Source organism: Falco naumanni, chromosome 1 (assembly GCF_017639655.2).
Source record: "Falco naumanni isolate bFalNau1 chromosome 1, bFalNau1.pat, whole genome shotgun sequence".
Classification (NCBI taxonomy): Eukaryota; Metazoa; Chordata; class Aves; order Falconiformes; family Falconidae; genus Falco; species Falco naumanni.
The window spans coordinates 42,343,863-42,363,301 of record NC_054054.1 but is presented as its reverse complement, the minus strand read 5'-3'; the positions used below and the strand labels follow the sequence as shown (position 1 = coordinate 42,363,301).

At 36.3% G+C, this 19,439-nt stretch overlaps 1 protein-coding gene and 1 long non-coding RNA gene across 3 annotated transcripts in view; one reads left to right on the top strand and one right to left on the bottom strand.

The window, feature by feature from the left end:
• Positions 1 to 19,439, bottom strand: part of CTNNA2 (catenin alpha 2) — a 515,720-nt gene that overhangs the window by 54,233 nt on the left and 442,048 nt on the right. For both annotated transcript variants that reach the window (XM_040591247.1, XM_040591257.1), the window contains exons 10-12: positions 13,934 to 14,026; positions 13,495 to 13,651; positions 9,955 to 10,155 (exon numbers count right to left, since the gene is read on the bottom strand). In XM_040591247.1, the coding sequence (XP_040447181.1) occupies positions 9,955 to 10,155; positions 13,495 to 13,651; positions 13,934 to 14,026 (451 nt within the window). The remainder of the gene's footprint in view (positions 1 to 9,954; positions 10,156 to 13,494; positions 13,652 to 13,933; positions 14,027 to 19,439) is intronic.
• LOC121086876 overlaps positions 1 to 19,439 on the top strand; it is a 34,238-nt gene that overhangs the window by 14,270 nt on the left and 529 nt on the right. The window lies entirely within an intron of this gene.

Genomic DNA, 19,439 nt, shown 5'->3' with positions numbered 1-19,439 from the left:
GCACTTTCATGGCCTCATTATTTAGGAACTTGAATTCCTCACAGTCATAAGTAGATGTGAATATACAGTAATCTAGAAAGAGATAATTAAGACACAAAAAAAGCAATAATGGTCAAGGTCCCTTCAGGTGCCTGGGTTTCTAATTCCTGATGATATCAGTAGGAGTTAGGAAACTTAGCCTGATTTCATCCTACTCCATAGATCTAAAATTTTAAAATCTATGTTTTCTAATACCAAATAGGGAACAATAGATGTTTCCATGACTCAATGAATCAAACCTACTTTAAGAAAGGAGTTGAAATTCAGCTGGATCAAATTCTGATATTCCTCTGCCCATTGAATAGAGGGAGGACAGATGACTGGCTTAGACCAGATGTCTGCTTCAGACAACCCAGTTTAGGCATAAATCAGTCCCATTCCTGTGCCAAATCCTAGAACAGTTTTGGCTCTAAATCAGAACAATGTCCAGGAGGGTACTGGCTGAGCAAGAAGAGGCTACTTTCCATCCAAATCTCACTGGAACTGAAGGGTTCCCAAAGGTCTCACCTTTGGGGCATTTTTCTAGCCAGAAGACTCGTTTTGAACAGCATCAGCAGAGCTACTTCTTAAAGTTTCATTTTAAGAAGACAAGCACCTACTCAAATCTCTAATATCCAGGGGTTTGGATCTGAGGGAATCACCCTTATAAAAGACCAGAAATTGTTCTCTGGAGTCAGACTGTCCTCAAACTAAACAGGTGTTTGAGCTCCAGAGAAGTCACTGATCTCACTCAGGTGTATTCAGCTTCACCCTATGACTAGCTCTTGGTAGCTTTGCATTCATTTAAGCATTTGTAATTGTCTGGAAATTTGATTTTCCCTATGCCATGTTCACAGAGGCTAGACACGTAATTTTAGATGTGGCCAAATAGCCCTTCAGTAGCTGTAAAAATCTGGTCTGGTTTGGATAAGGTTATTCAAGAATGATACAGCAGTCTAAAGTTCTGGAGAAGTACACTGCTAGAAGTTCAAAGAAGGATCCCTGAAAACCTCACACAGAGAATCTGTGCTTCTCCTAAACATCATAGTTGGTTATGTCACATAAATCAACAAGATTATCCAGAATGATCGGTGGTATTGTAAGATAAAGGGTTATCAGGGAAGAATAATAAAGAAAAAAAATCCATGAATAACCCAGTACATTAAAAAAACAGTGATGCTTTGTTAGGAAAAAATCTCTGCCATTATCCCAGATTTAAGAGGATTTAGTACAAGAAAATCACAAAGCTATAGATTAAAAAAACCTAGAAAAAAATTTATCCAGAACTCTGAAATTTTTAAATGTTTTTTATTAACCCATTAATTTAACTAATTGACAAAAGAACACAGTGTACTAGGATGTTTAGGTATTTTAAACAGGTATTCAAAGAATGATACCTATGTGGTATCTGACGTACCCTGTCAAAGATGGCATATTTCTCATTTCAGTTTGAAGGAAGAATAAGACATCAAACATGACATCTTATTTAGCCTGAAGTGTTTGTCAAAGTCTGCTTTTAGAAAAACTGTACATTCCTTATCAGAAGATTCTAAATATTTCATTAAAAGTTTTTTAAGCCTAGTCTCATATCGTATCATAGTTTACAACATTTCAGTCATGATTATTATATTACTAATTTAAAAGAAAAAGCTTTATAAAGATATACGGAAATACTATACAATATATCACAGAATCACAGACTCATAGAATTGTTTAAGTTACAAAAGACCTTTCTGATCATCACTTCCAATGTTAACCCAGCACTGCCAAGACCACCACTAAGCCATGTCCCTAAGCACCACAGCTGCATGTCTTCTAAACACCCCCAGGGATGGTGACTCTACCCTGTGCCTGGGCAGCCTGTTCCGGAGCTTGACAACCCTTTTGGGGAAGAAATTTTTCCTCATACCTAATCTGAACCACTCCTGGCACAACATTAGGCTGTTTCCTCTCGTCCTGTCACTTGTTCCTTGGGAGAAGAGACCAACCCCTCCCCCCCCACCCCTGGCCACAGCCTCCTGCCAGGCCATTGCAGAGCCATCAGTTCCCCCCCAGCCCCCTTCTCTCCAGGCTGACCACCCCAGTGCCCCCAGCCACCCCATCAGACTGGTGCCCCAGCCCCATTGCCCTTCATTGCCTAATATGACAGTATTAGACCAACTGGTTTTCCAGGAAGACTTTATTTAAATATTTTATTGCTTGGACTGATGTATGCTCCCAATTATGTATCTTTGTAGCACATGTGCATAGACATACTGCGTGTAGACATACATATAGTAATAATATTTTGGTTGTCATGGGTGAAGAAACATCCATATATAATTATGTCTGCGTTTTACATCACTGGATTGGGTTTTCAGAGTGTTTACATTATGTGCTTAGAGAAGAAGTCACAGACTTCTGTTACAAGTAAATAGTTATCAGTAAAAATGTGAATCCTCATCAGTTCTGGATATCAAACCCTATGTGTCTTACACTGGTCACTCAAGAAAGAGAAGAATTAGGGCAAAATTTGTAGCGTGCTGGTTTAAGTGCTATGGAACAGAAAAGGATGAAACATCACTGTCCAAAGCACAAGGCCATCTTTTCTTGCTATTTACTGATTCACTTTTCCCCAAAGAAAAGGTTAAAGGATAGATGTAAAAGAATGAATACGTATGCCTTACAGGATTTTGCAGTAAACACACAACTTTCAGGAAGAATCAGCCTTCACTGCCAATACTGCATCACTGATTTAGCCATGGACCGTAAAATCAGTTCTCAAGGTGCCTTGAATTTATGGCCAAGCCCTGACCCTTTGGCCTGTATGTGTTAAGTCCTCTGGCACTTCAGAGGAGGCTCCTACTTTATCTGCAGGTATATGCAACCATGCGGTATAGACATGGTAATGCAACACTTTCAGGAAATGTCAGACTTGCTCACATGCAGTGCAGGTGAGCTGTACGTTGTAGAAATTAATGGGATGTCTGGAGTTACGTTATCAAGTATTGTGAGATATGGACACACATAACAAAAAACCACCTCCAAACTTTTTTCCTGATGGAATTGTCATTTGCAGAAAGATAATATGTCAGGGAAGAACCAAGGTAAGTGGTGTCTGCAGTGAGGTGCCTCCTGGCCAGCATAGTAGGCAACCATGTAATGAAAGGTTACATCACAAAGCGTACAAATGATAAAAAATTATGGCTGCAGGGATATATGTACCTCACCAGTTTCAGAAGTCTCACTTGTTCTCTGGCCTACTTGCACAAATAAAGACTACACACAGTGAGCACCCTCAAATATTATTACTACTAAATGGAACGTCCTTCAGGTTAATATTTCAAATAAAAGCTAGCTGCACCTCTTAAAAAAATGCCCTCAAGAAATTGTTGCATGCTGTTGGACACAAAATTACTTATATAACACAAGCAAAACACCCTTTCTTGCTTTAGTTATAAGTTTGTGTGTATCTGTACGTAGGTGTGTGTAGGCAAGGGGATGCAAGGAATGCCAATGTTTTTATTTTAAAAGATTATTGTACAATTCACATTGAAATTCACAAAACATTCTGTTGGAGCTAGTCAATATTCACTGCATTTTTCTACCAATATTTTCTAGACTTGGTATAAGTTCTTTTCTACCTCCACAACCAAACTCCTTACTTTAAAAATGGCTTTTAACAACACAAGATGTTTTTAAGAAAAAGATTTTAACACCAACTCAGCAATAATGGTTTATTAAAATGGGCCCTTCTATTCTACTATTCATTATTTAAAGTGTCTGGCACATCCGAAATAGATAATCCTAGTATTTTTAAACATTCCAGAAGAGTTAATTTGCCTCCAAATACCCACATTTCTTTAACTTTGTCATCCTTATCTTGACCTTCTTCCATTTCTGGAAGATCTTTAGGTTATGGAGATAAAAGATAAAGCAACTATTTGGGACATTTAGGAATACCCTCCTTAAGTACAGGCTAACAGGTTAGATGTGAGGGCTGTTGTGCATGGAAAAAGTATCTTTGCCCAGCTGCCCACAATGATGCCATATTTTTTCTGAGAGAATGAATTAGCTCAGAGCTTTCCATTCAGCGAAGATAATACAGTTTAAATAGTTCCATTTACCTAGAGAAATGTAATAAAATTATTTTCCTTATCTTTCTGATAAGGAAACTCCCTTACTCCCACTAGCCAAACCAGCATTTTTCTTTTGGCAAATTTTGCTTCTGTCTGTTCACCTGGTAATTAATACATTATGCACCAACCACAGAGCTGACCCCTGAAGCATCACAGGATTTATCTTTCTGCCTGCTGAGAAATGGTCATTTGTGCCTTGTAACCAGCTCTTAACCCATCAAAGGCCTTAACATTCACTCCATGGTTACCCATTTTCCAAACAGTCCTTTGTGTGTGACTTTATGAAAAGCCTTTGAAAATCTAAATCAATTACATTATATTTGCCTTTAGCCTATATTCCATTTTTAAATCCTAAAAGTGGAGAGAAAAAGAAATAGAATTTAAGCTTTTAGACACCATGGTGATATATTAATTTCATGTCTCATTTAATTGTTTTATAATATATTTTACATTACATATTACTGTATTCCTCTGCATATTGAACATAGTCTCTTTGGTTAAAAATTCTTTGGATCAAACCAGGCACTAGTGGAACATAATTTTGGGTATTGTCTGGTCCTTTTGTAAAATACCTTTCTTTTAATAGTGTATCAAATGTTTTTTGTTGGTGATACCTTGACCTTTGGATTTCAGTTTAGCAAAACTTTAAAGAAAAACCTACAGTGCTTTGCAGAAGAAAAGCCATAATTTCATCAAAATCCCTGGATAAACGATCTCATGTTCTCAGGATGATGGTACCCATCAGTTGTACTATAACTACCTGATACTCCCATAAAACATTAATTTAACATCATTTTTTTTTTAAATAGGCTCCACTTTGCAATTTTTAGCTCTGCCTTAGATTCAATATTTTTTTATATATTACAGCTATGCCTAAATTCATCTTCTTACTTCTACATTTTGTTTCCTTTCATATCACTGCTTGAAAATCCATCTTTACCACATTTTAGTATTAGATTTGATAATATCATTGAGCTGCCTTTTCCTTGTGATAAATATCTTCAAAGTTTGTCCTACTCACACTGATAAAACTCTCACAGGCTTATTGCTGAATTGCCAGTAGTGCTGATTTTCAACTTTAGTTCATTCTGATAAAGACAAAATAAAAAAAAAATAAAATTGAGTCAAAACAGAAGTCAGAGAGTGGCCTACTTAAAATCAGCTAGTTACAAAGTTACTAGGATATTTTAAAAACATGCTAAAAGCTGAAGCTCAAATTTCTGGTCTGAATCAGAAGATTCCAAATTTCCAATGTCCTTCATAGGAGTGAGTAACCCAAGTACTACATTACTTGCTTTTCCAGGATGATTTCCAGACATCCCAAATGCAAAATGAAGGAATAAACAAAAACATCCAAAAAAACCCTGGAACCCCCAAAAAAGCCCTTCTCACGCAGTTCTGGTCCCATTTGTTCTGCTTTTTCCCCTTCATTTCCCACTCACTCACTTTCATTACAACTCTGCAGTCTACTCTAGTTTCCCCAATTTAAATTCAACCCTCTGACCTTTAAAGAATATCACAGCTTTTTCTCCTCCCTGTATCTCAGAAATCTTGGGAAATGACATTCAACCTCATTGCTTGTTTATTTCTTTCTACAGACAATTCTTTTTAGTCATTTAGAAACTCATGCTTCCTCCCTTCAGCTGGTACAGCTTCTCTAGCAATTGCTGAACAGACTTCACTCTCCTCCTCATTAAAGGTAATGGGACACTCTCAGCTGGCCTTGGTCATGGCTAGGACAGGGCACTGAACAGTATTAAAGATCTCAATATTCAAAGAGAAATTGTACTGTTTTCTCTCTTCCATCATTTTTTTCCTTTTTCTTTGTTTTTAACCTTTTCTTTCTCCTCTCTTTTCCTCTCCACCCTTCTCTCCTTCCTTTTTTTTCCCTTCGGTCATCTGTAGCAGGATAATTTCACAGTTCTCTACAAATGCTGCATACCAACAGAAGATTGAACAGAAGCCATCAGCATGGCCCTGTGTACCAGTCCCTGGGCTGTGTATGACCTTGTTCCCCTCACTGGGCTGAACCCACTGATGGGCTGCCATCCCAGCCTGCCCTCAGTTCATCCCTGTCCCCACAGAGGTGCCTGATGCCCAAGGCTGGGGCTGTCCCCAGGAAGCCACCAAGCCTTGCTCTTCAGGAAACTGAGCTAAAGGTATTAGTAAAACTTCACAGTGCCCCCCCCCCCCCAAAAAAAAAACAACAAAACAAACAAACAAAAAAAAAATCACAACCAAAAAATCGAAACCTGGAAAGTCTAGTTTACTCCTGCACACAATTAACATCCACTAAAATGTATGAACTTTGTGTTTGTTCCCAGCAAGGCCTGTAGATTCTGTGGTTTTATAGTTTTCATCTTGGATTTATAAGAAAGTCAGCAAGTGAGAGTCAAGTTTTTATTTTGGTTTTAAAGGAAAATAAAAGTATCCAATTTAAAAAGACATTAACCAATACGCCACTCCCTAATACCGCTGTCAAGAGATAAGAATCTGGTCTCTACTAACCACTTGGCTATAAAGGCAGTAGGTTAGTCAAGAACAGGCAAGAAAGCACTAAAACACTATAAAAAACCCCTACCCCATATATTCCAAAGGTTGTAAATTACAACAATGAATAAATAAAACTTTAAGGTGAAACTAGTTATTAAAGTAAGTTTTGCATAGTTTCAATTTCTCAGAACCTACCAATATCACTTTCATTAAAGATTAATACCCACTGTCCCCGTTTCCCTCGTCCCCCCCCCTAAAAAAAAAAAAAAAAAAAAAAAAGTTAGCAAGGTGATTCTCTTTCCAAAACAGTGTATTCATATTTCTCTACTGTGGATAAAACCCAGTACTCATATAACAATATGAAATCCCTAGGAGAAGAGGCTTAACAGAGGCTTTTTTTCCCTAAGCTGATAGCTAAAAGTAAATAATAACTAGAAGAGAAAGGTAATATGTTTATCTTCCTTCCGCTGTCATTTAAATAAAGTTTTCCTAGCTTTTGAAAGCACTTCATTTAAAAATAAATAAAGGTCAATTAAAAAAGAAAAAGGAACAAAGATGAAAATGATAAGGTGTTCATCACTGTGTTTCTCACAGAAATTTTGATATCTGCATCTGTGGGTGGAACAAGGCTACAAGTAAATCACTCCCATCGTTCTTGAGTGTCTGATAAAATCTGTGCAGGATCTCAAGGTGATGAATAGAAAGAATATATAAATGTGTGTATGTATTCATAGATGCCCTTATCTCTACATCCATAGCTACATGGCTGCATATGTAGACAGAGACCTGTTGTGGGGGAGAGGGCAGGGTATATATGGGCAGGGCACAGAATGGCATAGGGTGGCCTACATACTCTTTTAACCACTTTTTTCTACAGTGACAAATTGAGTCAGGAAATCCTACCTTTTTAAATCAACAATCATAAAGAAATAATAATCAATGACTTTGTAAATGGCCTGAAAAGCTGCAGATAGAAATTATGCTGCAATATTAATGATACATATTCGTGTCTGGCATAAATGGTTTTAGCTTCATTTGCTCCATTGAATTTGGGCCCATTCCATCTTCTGAACTTCTGTTGCACAATTTGTAATGACATACAGTTCCTAACATTTAAAATTCATTTTTTTAAAATCCTCACAAGTTTTCTTATATTTTACAAAATACAACATAAATAATAACTTTGACTTTGAGGGACAGGGACTCAGTCTTAAGTACTGAATCCTAGCATCAACAAGTTAATATTGTCAAGATGCACTTAGGCCAGAGACTCTAGTAATTAGTTATAATTCAGATTATATAAAGTGCATTAAATATGGAAAGTAAGTATATATGTGCCTATTATTGGTCTATATAACTATGTTTTATAATTGCCACTTACTCTGTTGAAAAACTGTTATTACAAAATTTTACAGAAAATTAGGTCAGAAATTTTGGCTGAATAAAAAGCCTGAATATATGTTTTGTTTTGCTTAATAAAGAAATCTTAGTGATAGGAAGAATTCCAAATCTCTCCTTTACCAAAAGGAGACTTTAACACAAGGGTGCAACAAAATACTTTTTCCATACCAAAATCAACAGATTATTTTCTTTCTTTGAATACATGCCAGTTCATAGACTTTTTCAAATAAGGTAAATTTACAGTACTCATTCCATTGATCTCTTCTTGGGTAGTAAAAAATAGGGGGACTAACAAAAACAATTTTCAGATCCACTTTTGCTTCTCCCACCTAAAAGCACATGACATAAATAGAAACACTAAGCTTCAAGGGAAGAAAGAAGCAAATTTTATTGCATTATCTTCAAGCTGTACATGGTCAAACCCTGACCTTCTAGGTTCAGTCAGATGTAAAGACTGTTGTATAGGAATGTTGTATAGGAAACAGCTGTGCAGAGACAAATGGAGCATGTACCACAGGCTGAAGATCATGGTAATGATTTCTGACCTCTCCCCAAAAATGTCTCTCTGCAGCTCCCAGGAAAGAGGCTGTGAAAGTTAATGTCTATATTACATTCTACAAGCATTGCGTGTGTTCAAGGCACAAATATTCTGGTCATAACCACAATACCAATAAACTACAATTCAGCTATAAATTCCAATAAATAATAATGAAAGGTCAGAAAAAGCAGAAATTCTTGATTGTGGTCATTGGTATTTATATGTGCAAATAAGGCTTGGGGTCCCTATTAGGGCTAAAACAAAATAACCTGGGGGCAACAATAATACAAGTAATATTATACCATCCCAACATTTTTTCTAGCTCATTTTGCTGATTTCTGTTCTCAAAGCTAACACAGAGGCTGCCAAAGCTACAGCAGTTTTTGCTTTTCTACCTTATATGGAGATGCCTGAATGTTACACTTGCTGTGTCCTGAGCTGGTCCATTATCATTTGTTCCTCCTAAAATAATCTTGATTCTTATAAAGCCCAGAGGAGCAAGTGCAGCCAGATAGGGAAGGATCAGCTCAGACATTTTCAGACATCCACAATTCATGCATCTGCATCATAGCTGGTCACTTGTACAGTGAGTGGAGAACCAGTCCATAAAGTCAATGAAATTCAAAACATGATTCATCCAAACAAATGTAGACCACTGCTTTGAGATGAGAACTCTTGACAGTACTGTCTGCACCGAACAATGCAGACGCACATAGCAACAGATAATACTGAGTATAAAGGAGCCTAAAATGACCAGCTTATATCTACACCTAGATGAATCCAACCCCTGTTCCTCAGTGAAGGTAAAAAAAGATTAAAAAAAAAATTATCAGTTTTTTTACCCAGTATATCCATCTAGCAGTCCCTGTTTTTAATATATAATCAATGTATCTTATATAATATATATTTTATATAATCTAGCAGACTTTTATATTTCTTCAATCAGGTAATATATTTTCAGTTGCTCATATGTATTTTCAATGAAAAATTGCTTTGTTTAGAAACACAACTTCAGTTACCAACAAGTACATTCACCTGCACAGACAACAGAGTGATATTTGTAATGATTTTCTAGACACATAATACATAATCAACCAAGTCAGAAAGAACTTGAAGAAAAGCCACATATTATTTACTCAAATCACTGAAACTTGGATGAAGCATACTAGCCTTGATGGGTTACTGAATCTCTTCTCTTATACAGCTCTTGTTAATACATCATCTGCAATAGCATTGAGTAGAGAATAAAGAAAACACTCATGGTCATTAATTTGTTAGTTTATACCTTGTTTTCAAGCACAGATTCCCCTCTGAGTTACAGATTTCAGAAAACTTACTGCAAGTTTTGATTGACTTAATACTGAATAATATTTCAAGTAAGCTTACCTGTTTCAGAGAGCAGTTTGGTAGCTTCCAGTACCTTCTCTGTATAAACTCCGGTTTCATAGTTTTCCATCTCTGCATTAATGATGTGAATAACCCTGGCTGCACGGCCTCGGATGGCACCCGCAGTTCTGTCCAGTGTATCAACATCCCCTTCTTGGAGAGCAATCACACACTTATTCACATCTTCCAGAATATGGTTTTCTGGAATGTAGGAAACAAATAAGGCTTATTTCATTCTTCATAACAAAGCTTACTGATCTGGGTAAACAGCAAATGTCGCTATGTTAAAAAAAAAACAACCTGTCCTTATTCAGGCCTGTAAAACAAATATTCTGTGATACTATGTCACATAACAGTAAAAATCCCAAGTGTGATATCTAACTTTAAAAGGGACTGGGCTGCTACGTCCTCTCACCTGTACTGCAAGTACCAACCTGTAATTCTTTGAAAAATAGTCACATTAATTTCAAACATGACGCTGTATTTTATATAATGAAATTTTAACAAAAATCAATGCAAAAGGAAAGCAAATATTATGCAGATGCTCTAATAAACAGTTGGATAACTTTCTGAAGATGAATTTACACATTCCCATAAACATTTAGTATGTTTGGTTCATTTGTGCTGAAATAAGTTAGAAAAGAAAACAACAGCAAATGGCCTTTGTAGATAGCAGAGAACCTGTGCATGAGCAGTTCATCTCCTTTACTCCATCTATGCCAGAGATTAAGCTGTGAATTTTTCATGACAGACAGTACAATTATATGTGACTGTGCATGTTCTGGAGTAAGTGGACAACAGTGAGTCTGCTCAGATGGTGTAATATCGTATGAAAACCTTGGGAGCTGCATTGTTGTTTTTTTTTCTCAGCTCAGGATCAGGCCATCTACTTTCAGGTGCTGCATTATCATAGTTTATGTAGTATTCTCACATACAGATAATGTGAAAGGATGAAGCAGATTTTGACTAGGTCAGACATTATTTCCCTGCAGCCAGTTAAAAATAATTTCAATAATAAAACTATGACTGGATTTCATACTTGAACAAGCCCACTCTGAGAAAATCAATGGCTTTAAATAACAATTTACTTTTCTGCTGCAGACACCATAAATGAATGCTGATCTTTGTAATAATGCTGTTCTTTATAGTAAGTTTGATGTAACAGTAATAAATAACAGAATCAACACGTTCACAAACTGCTTTTTATTAATTATCCTTGGCCACAAAAATAGAATGACTCACTGATCTTCACTACTAAAAATCTCAAGGTTCAATCATTTGAGGGTTCCAGAAATGTGTTACATGATGTCAAATTTTAAACTGTAACATCTCTGAATGAAAACTGAAAGTCCCCTGAGATGTGAATCAGAGTAACTTGCAAGGTAAAGTTTTTTTGTTTAAAAAATTCCCTATACACATTTAAAAGATGTTGTTTTTCTAAAATATTTCTTCACTTTTTCTTCCTCACCATCACCATTTTTTTACCATGGAATAGCCAAATTTTGCCCAACAAGAAGCCCTATATGCGTTTGAACAGACAGTGCATTTGGAATAAAAAGTAACTGTTTAAAATTATGGTCAGCCTTCTTTTGTTTTGTAGCCACTGTATTAATACAACATGCTATCAAATGTGACACTCAATATGAAGAGGAGGAGGTGTCATTTCACAAGGTACGTATAACCAGACACTAGCCCATTTTGAATGCTTCGCTAGTTCATCCAAACATATCCAAAAATAAAACTACCCTGTGTAAGCTGAGGCTTCCAAGCTTACAGCTAGCAGCAACGGGCTTTCTGGATAGATGTGATGGTTTTTTCTTATTTTTAATAGATTTGTCTATGGACAGTATTAGAAAAAAAATGTAAAAGCAACAGAAATACTACCTTTCAGCTGCCTTGGAAAGTTTGGATCTAAGTCAAGGCTATGCTGGAAGCAAACATGATTTGAGAAAAAACAAAAAAACAAAAACGTTATCCATTCAAGTAACTTTTAGTTTTACAGATAAAAGTGCCTGGAGTGAACAAAGTCCTCAGTGAAATCGCCAAATGGCCATTTAAGAAAGTTTGCTATCTCTTTGGCTTGTGGACTGGGTCTACAGTTTACAGCTTGGTCTGTCCTTTCATTGTAGAACTAGGCTTGTTGAAATGTGTTTGCCAGCTTCAAACCTCAAATAAAATTCTATGTGCTATCAGATCCTGAAGTACCCTTTTATGCTGAGAGTTCATTTTCTTTTTCTTGTCATGGCTTGCAGTAAACACTCTAGCAGTGTGTTGAACAGTGGAGTGTAATTATACTAAACCAAACCATTTCCCTGTTACTAATAATAGCAGGATACAACCAAATAAAATGAAAAAGGAGGGCAAAAAAGAAAATTAAGGACTTATTTAAAGGATAAATATTTTTTTTTTTCCCAAACATCTTAAACTTTTATCAGGAAATTTGGAAAACATCAAGGAAAAAGATGTAGAATGCAACATAAAATTAAGGCCAAGCTACCTCCTGAAGTCTGGCTCTTCTGTGACATTAAAGTAAGCTAAGCACACTTGGCACGTTCTATGTCCTTATTCACAACAATGGAATTCACCTCTTTCAAACTGTAATAGGGAAATGAGTTTTCTGCAGCAGACAATTAATCCAAGACATGCAGCACTCTGCAATTATAGTATTTATTGTGTATGACTATATTATAACAATTCATGCTGCCACAAGTTTACAAGGAGGATGGAGAAAAGACTGTGACCCAAAGAGTCAATGTCCTTCTCCTCTCCGTCTTTTCTTTACGTAAGGACTAAGATAATTCCTCTGTTGTCATAGAAAAGCTCACTTTGCCTTGTAATCCTTCCCAGCAAGGTCAGAGAAGTGCAAAGATTTGCTGTTTCTTATACTACTTCATCACTTTTTTTGGTTGCCTTGCTACAACAGTAACTCTGGAACCCAGAAGTGCTTCCAAGCCCTCTGGAAATAGGGGTACACAACATACTTAGATAGGACACACATGCAGCATCTACCTATTCCCCTTCTTCCTATCCCTTTTCAGGGCCTGCTAAACTGGTATGATGATCAGGGGGCCAGGACTGTATGGCATATCTGCCCCTCTGTTTAGACACAGCTGATCTGAACAAAACTACAAAATATAGCAAGGAAAATTCATCTTTCTTCCTCTTGCCTACAACCGCACAAGGACTCTTAACAATTTTTACATATACTGTCAGTCTGTCACACAGAGGTCTGGAACACATTCTTAAGAGGTGGCCAAAACCCTACCTTGAGCCTGAGTTGGAAAAAAAACCCCAAAAAACCAAAAACTTCTTTAGAAATAGAAGCACAAATAGGATGCTATTTTCTGGGAGATGAAAAGCTATTGCTAACAGTGTTTAATTGGCGTGGCTTGGTTGCTCCTACTGAGTATAAAAGATCAGCATTCCAACAGGCTCAGACTAATGGACTAATGATGCTTTAGTAATTATAGCTTTTCTCTGCTCTGACCCATTACTTTAATTTAGGAGTATATTTTTAGAAAAGTCCCTTGATCTCAGTACCTGAAACAGAGAGGAAATCATCCACCGAAGTGATGTCATCAACAGCTTCAGTGAGAACTCGCACTTGTTTCTCCCACTGATCTTTAAAGACATCCATGTTGTCCTGTGCTACTTTGCTCTGCGGTCTGGCAGCTAGTGTGAGCGCAGCATTTATTACCTGTTATGCAAAATCACTTGTTACAAGGAGTGGCATTTTTTTTTTCACAAGGGAAAGAACAAATAGATTACAGACTGTGTTAAAAATACAGCATTACACCCCATTCCATATGCAGGTCTCAAGATAGGAACGTATTTTTCACAGTTCGTGCAAAACAGGCACCAATGTAATGACAAAGGCAAGGCTATAATCTTCATCCAGGCTGTTTTCTCTGTCTCAGCTAACTGATGTTTTTTAATGCCAAAAGATTTCTCAATACTTTTTAGCAGGAATCTCGCTTACCTGTGGGCACAGACTATCAATCTGTGTTGCTGCCATACGGACTAACTTCACACCTTCTTCATTATTTGATATTGAACAGGCCAGATTTGCTACCTGCAATGAAATCAGCAGAACAGGAATCAAGTTTTAGGCAACAGGCCATTTTATATCTTTCTCTCTTCTTATTGTGCCAGGTCTAGAATGAAAGACTTGTATGTAAGAGGAATGATACAGCATCTGCGCTGGTGAGCAGAAAGCCATGTAGATTGTTTCCTTACTAGCAAACTGAACTAGCCATCTTCATTAGGTTTTTCTCAAAATCTTCCCTCACTGTCAAGTGTTTTATGTCTTCCTCTATAGCTTGAAAGTAATCTCCTAAGAAGTCATGTAGAGAATGCAGAGCATCCAGACAATTAGCTCTATGTTTCCTTTCATCACCATTTCTTTTTCCATTTATTAACCATGTCCATTATGAATACTAGTAATCAGGCTCATCCATATACTCTAAGCTTTGCAAAATGAACAATCTTCGATGTCCTAACACATGGAATTTTGCTTTTTCCAACCCTAAACAAAACTCTGATGCCTTCACTGATACTGGGAAGTTACATATTTCTCACATATCTTAATTGCTTCAGATCCTCATGTTTTTGTGCATGTTAAAATAATTTTAATTCTCAGTTGGACCTCTTTATTTCTACGTGACTATCTGCCTCAGAGTAAAATGTCCATTAGAATGAGTATTATAACTTGGTCAGCTGAAATGTTTCCATTGAAAGCCTCATTCTGTAATGCACGCCTGAAGATCTCATCCAAAGATGTAGGTATCTACATGCTGTTGCTCTGGCACAACTTTGGGAACTCTGAACTTCACAAGTCTGAAGGCTGTTTGATTAAGATGAAGATAGGAGAGACTTAGAGAGACACCTGAATGAGATCTAGCAATCAGACCATGCCTCCAGACACTGCAGAGCTGCATCTCTGTGGCTTGGGTGCAGGTGGCAGAATGTGTTCTACCAGCTCATACAGTCCTTCTTGCAAAAAATCCATTCCCAAAAGCTTTGTGCCAAGTCCATGAGTCTGCCATGGGTTTTACAAACAGCAATTCATGTCACCATGCACATATTAAGCTCATCAATGATACTTATATCACAAGGGTACATTCTGGGATGGGGGAATACATCATATTTTTTTTAATAATGCCAAAGTATGGCTCTTAATTCTAATCTACATTAAAACACATGTATAAAATTTGAAATACACTTCCTTGATATTATTTACTGTGCTTGAAGGCATAACTATCACTTGGAAATGACTTATTAATTAGTTCAAATACCCCCATCTTTCCAATTTTCCTCCAGTCTCCCCCTGTGGTATTAATCTGTTCTCATCTCCAGTGCACATCGCCACATTAGCCCTGGTCCATCTGTTCTGCATAGAACCTATTTCACTTCAGAGTTATGTAGAACGTGATTTGCATACATCACGGTGCCAAAGCCCAGGGAAGAAATGAACCTAAGGCTTCAAAGAGTCTTGCAGGCATTTCCTAGTCAAGATTTTATCATAATGTTGTGATTTTTTATTTTCGTTTCATTGTGAGACAAATGAGTTAGTCTGTTTGTTAACAGCCTTACAGCACTCAAGTCAAAAATGTTCTCGTAAGCTGACATCTTCCAATTAATTTACCATTTTCTGTAGACACTTCTTTGCACACATCAAACAGACCACTTTAATCTTCATGAGTAACAAAAGCTAGGCAGGAAATAATTAGAATGCATTAACATAAGTGGAAATTACAGATCTTAAAAACTAGCAAATGGTATTAAGTTCAGCAAAACCCATCTTCCTGTATTTTAAATAAGTGGTTTTTCAGATTGTCCTTTAATTTTGTGATTATCTGTCCTAAGGCTTGAGATGCACTGTGTATCCTCCTTTTTCTCAGACAGCAGTGATAGACATGACTGAAAGAGGCTAGGTGTCAGGAAATGGTAATCAAACTATTAAGCAGGTCTTTGAGTTCTTTTGGAAGAGATCATAGAAGACAATTAGTGAAAATAAAAAGTTATTTCTTTGCTGTCTCTGTTAATTATTCATTAGAACCTGATGAGATAATATTTGGATATTGTAAAGTGCCATGGGTTTCCAAAGAAGGACACAGACATAACCAGAAAAATTGTTTTTCTCCTTTTTTAATAAAATAATTTATAATTCAGTACATTGTTTTGGATGTTACTATCAATACAGAAGGAGTACCAATGTAATCTATGGCTACATTAAATATGCATCAAAAAAGCATTACAGTTATTTTTTTTTTTTTTTTTTAAAGATACGTATCATATATAATCCTAATCTAAATAGGTTTTGTGCTATATTTCAAATCTTGCATATAATCCTGTATCATCAGCAGTCAGAAAGCAATAATATTTTGACAATTCTGCAGGGAGTATGCCAGCCTGTACCATGGGAAGATCTCATTATGTCAAATAAGCATAGAGATAAGCAAATTCTACAAAGGTAGATCCAATCTGGATAAAATTGAATTTAGTGCTAGAAATCAGAAATACTATGACTTTGCCCCAAACTTATTGTTAAAACATGCAAGAAATAGAAATTACATGCTAAAGCCTGTATTTCAGTACCATCATATAAGCATGGATTTGTGAAACAATACAAGTTTTAAGCGCATTCAATCATCAGATACAACACTACTTAATTGTTTTGATTGAATCTGTTATCAAACACAATCCAGTTCCCATCAATTGGTGTTCTTGGCCTAACAAGGTCCATATGCATGCTCTTAGTTGATGGAAACTGTGAGGTTAGCCTGCTATAAGTTCAGCAACTCCAGATATTTTTCCTGCCTAAAACTATGACCAAAAAAGCTTAGACCGAATTCCACCCCACTTAGCTGAAACACTTGTTTGGGTGCCAAACTGATCTCTTTGGATAACAGCTAAAAAGAGAAAGGCACTTCCAGAGACTGTTTCAGGTCTTTGGCTGATTATCTCATCCTCTAGATGTGTCTAGTTTATTATTTAAACTTAGATTATAGGTGGTCTTGATGATTGTTGAAAAAGGTAACACAAATAAAAGAGGTTTTAATGGTGCATTATAACTTGTTTTGCATGTGTGTATTTGCAACATGTTTTGTGAAGAACTCAGAGTTTTCAAGGTTGGGAATTCATTTAATATGCCATTTCTGAGTTGGATGGAGCAGTAGTTTGGAATGGAAAATAAAAAGGCTGTATGTTACTGTAGCTACCAATTTGCCAAAACTTTGATTTGACAGCCTTTACGCTTCAAGTGCTCTGTCTCCACCAAAGCATTGAAGAGGAGGTTTTATGAGAAGCTGTGGAAGCAACCAGTTAATTAATTTTTCTTTTTTTCTTATTTTTTTTCTGTTTACTAAGTTCTTTGAGCATACTGAATTCACTGATTGCCTAAACAGAATTTAAGTTTGTATTAAGATCAATGTGAACTGTCGGAAGAGTAATTATATGAATGAATATATTTTAAATATCAAAATCAATGAACTGTGAATCATCCTCAAAATGCATGAACTTAGTAACAGTGAAACCGCTGTGTAGGTAAACATTACTGTCCAGCATTTCAAGTTTGCTAAGTTACTGTTATACCATCAAAACAATTGCCAAACACCTTAAACCTGTCCTACAAGAGCATGGAGAAGTAACGAGCAAGAAAATAAACACTCTAGATCCAGTGATGCTATATTTTTGTGCAATCACCAAAGCTGCTGACCCAATCCTAGAACTGGGGAGGTGAAAAAGTGTGTAGCAACTCCTTCATATTAATTTCCTATCACTGGCACTGACAGACCAAGATGCAGTTCTGCACCTTGCTATGTATCTATCTTTAGTCAGGCAAATAGTTCCATTAGTTTCAGTTACCCAGAATATATGCAGGATCAGTCCAATAAAATGTCTTTGCATGTTTTCAGTTGTATTTCAGCCTCAAGCAGTTTTCTGCTGTGTAGCAGATGGGGGTGGGGAAAGACTTTGTTTCTAATGCAAATTTTTATTACCATTGTTGAAAGGACATACCAAGGACAGGTTTTATCTGAACATGCTTTTACATGGCAGGTGGAAGCCTAAGTACTGTATGGATAGGCAATGCCTGCACTAGTTTTTTGCTAGGTAGCTACTGAAGCATGGATTAGCATTTTTTTCATTGCTTTTGACATGCATACTACTTAAGACAGGGAAACTTTATTTCTGCCATAAAATTGCACACTCCAGGTTGCAAAAGTCATCAAGGATCTTTCATACCAATTTAATTTATTTTTACACTGATGAAAATCAAGTGTAGTTAGCATTTGTTGTGACTATTTCCAATTTTGACTTCAGCTCTTTGTATTATTAAAGGGAACTATGACTACCAAAATGTATTGTCCTCTGGTTCAAACTTAAATTCAAACATTTAATGTGGCCACTCTGAATGTGATGTAAATGAAAGGGTCCAAAAAAGAAATCGATTGATTAGAGCAAAAATGTAAAAAAAAGGGAGAAGCATATGCTATAGCAAAGAGCAATACCAGCAGAAAGGCTGTAGAATATTGCTGCAAATGTATGTATTCTATTTTTAATTTTTCTCTTTTATCCTTTTTTCCCACCATAGATTGCTTAGAAGAAATTATAAAAAAAAAAAAAGAATTAATAAATAAATTAATAAATAGAATGCAATCTATTTATATCTTAGATTTGTGTATTTTCAAGTATGGGATTTTTTTACTTTTGTTATACATGTCTTTCCCATTTACGTCACTTACTTTTTCACTGAGATAACCGATGAAAATACTAGGAATAAAACAATTTACAGCAAGTTATTTTTTTTTTAAATATAGAATAACTTAAATAAACCCAAGACACTGTCAAACTTACCTGTCTATACCATGCACTTGAGAAGCTGAAACTTCATCAGTTAATCAGCTTGAGTTGAAAGTGGTTTTAAGTCAGTCTTCTGTAACATTCACAGTGGACTAAAGCCAAGCAAATAATCACTTCATGTGTTTCAGCTGATGGGTGGTATCTTAGCAATTTGTAATTATTTATCCATCCACTTCATAATTTATGCAGATATTGTTACAATCTCCCAATCCTTCAAAATTTTGACATATATTAATGTTGGTACTGCTGTAGGCAGCCCAGTGATATTCATGGAGCCATGAATAAGAGATTTTTTCTATTGGAGAGCACAGAGTTGAAGCTAAGTTACCCAAGATGTTCAACTTATTTATCCTCAGTCTGTTCACTCAAGCATTATATTATGAGCAAAACTCTATTTATCACTACACAGGATGTTTTTGCACATACGCAAACAAGTGCCAAAAATCAGAATGTCACTGAGAGTACATATTGCAGCAGATTTCTCTTCTTCATGCACTGCAGTGCCAATTTGAACTACCATGAAAGTATTAGATTGTGGTCTCTTTCTCAGTACCTATTCCATATAGCATGGGGAGAACCTCATACTGGATAACATTGCCAGTTGTCACTCATTTATGTTAACT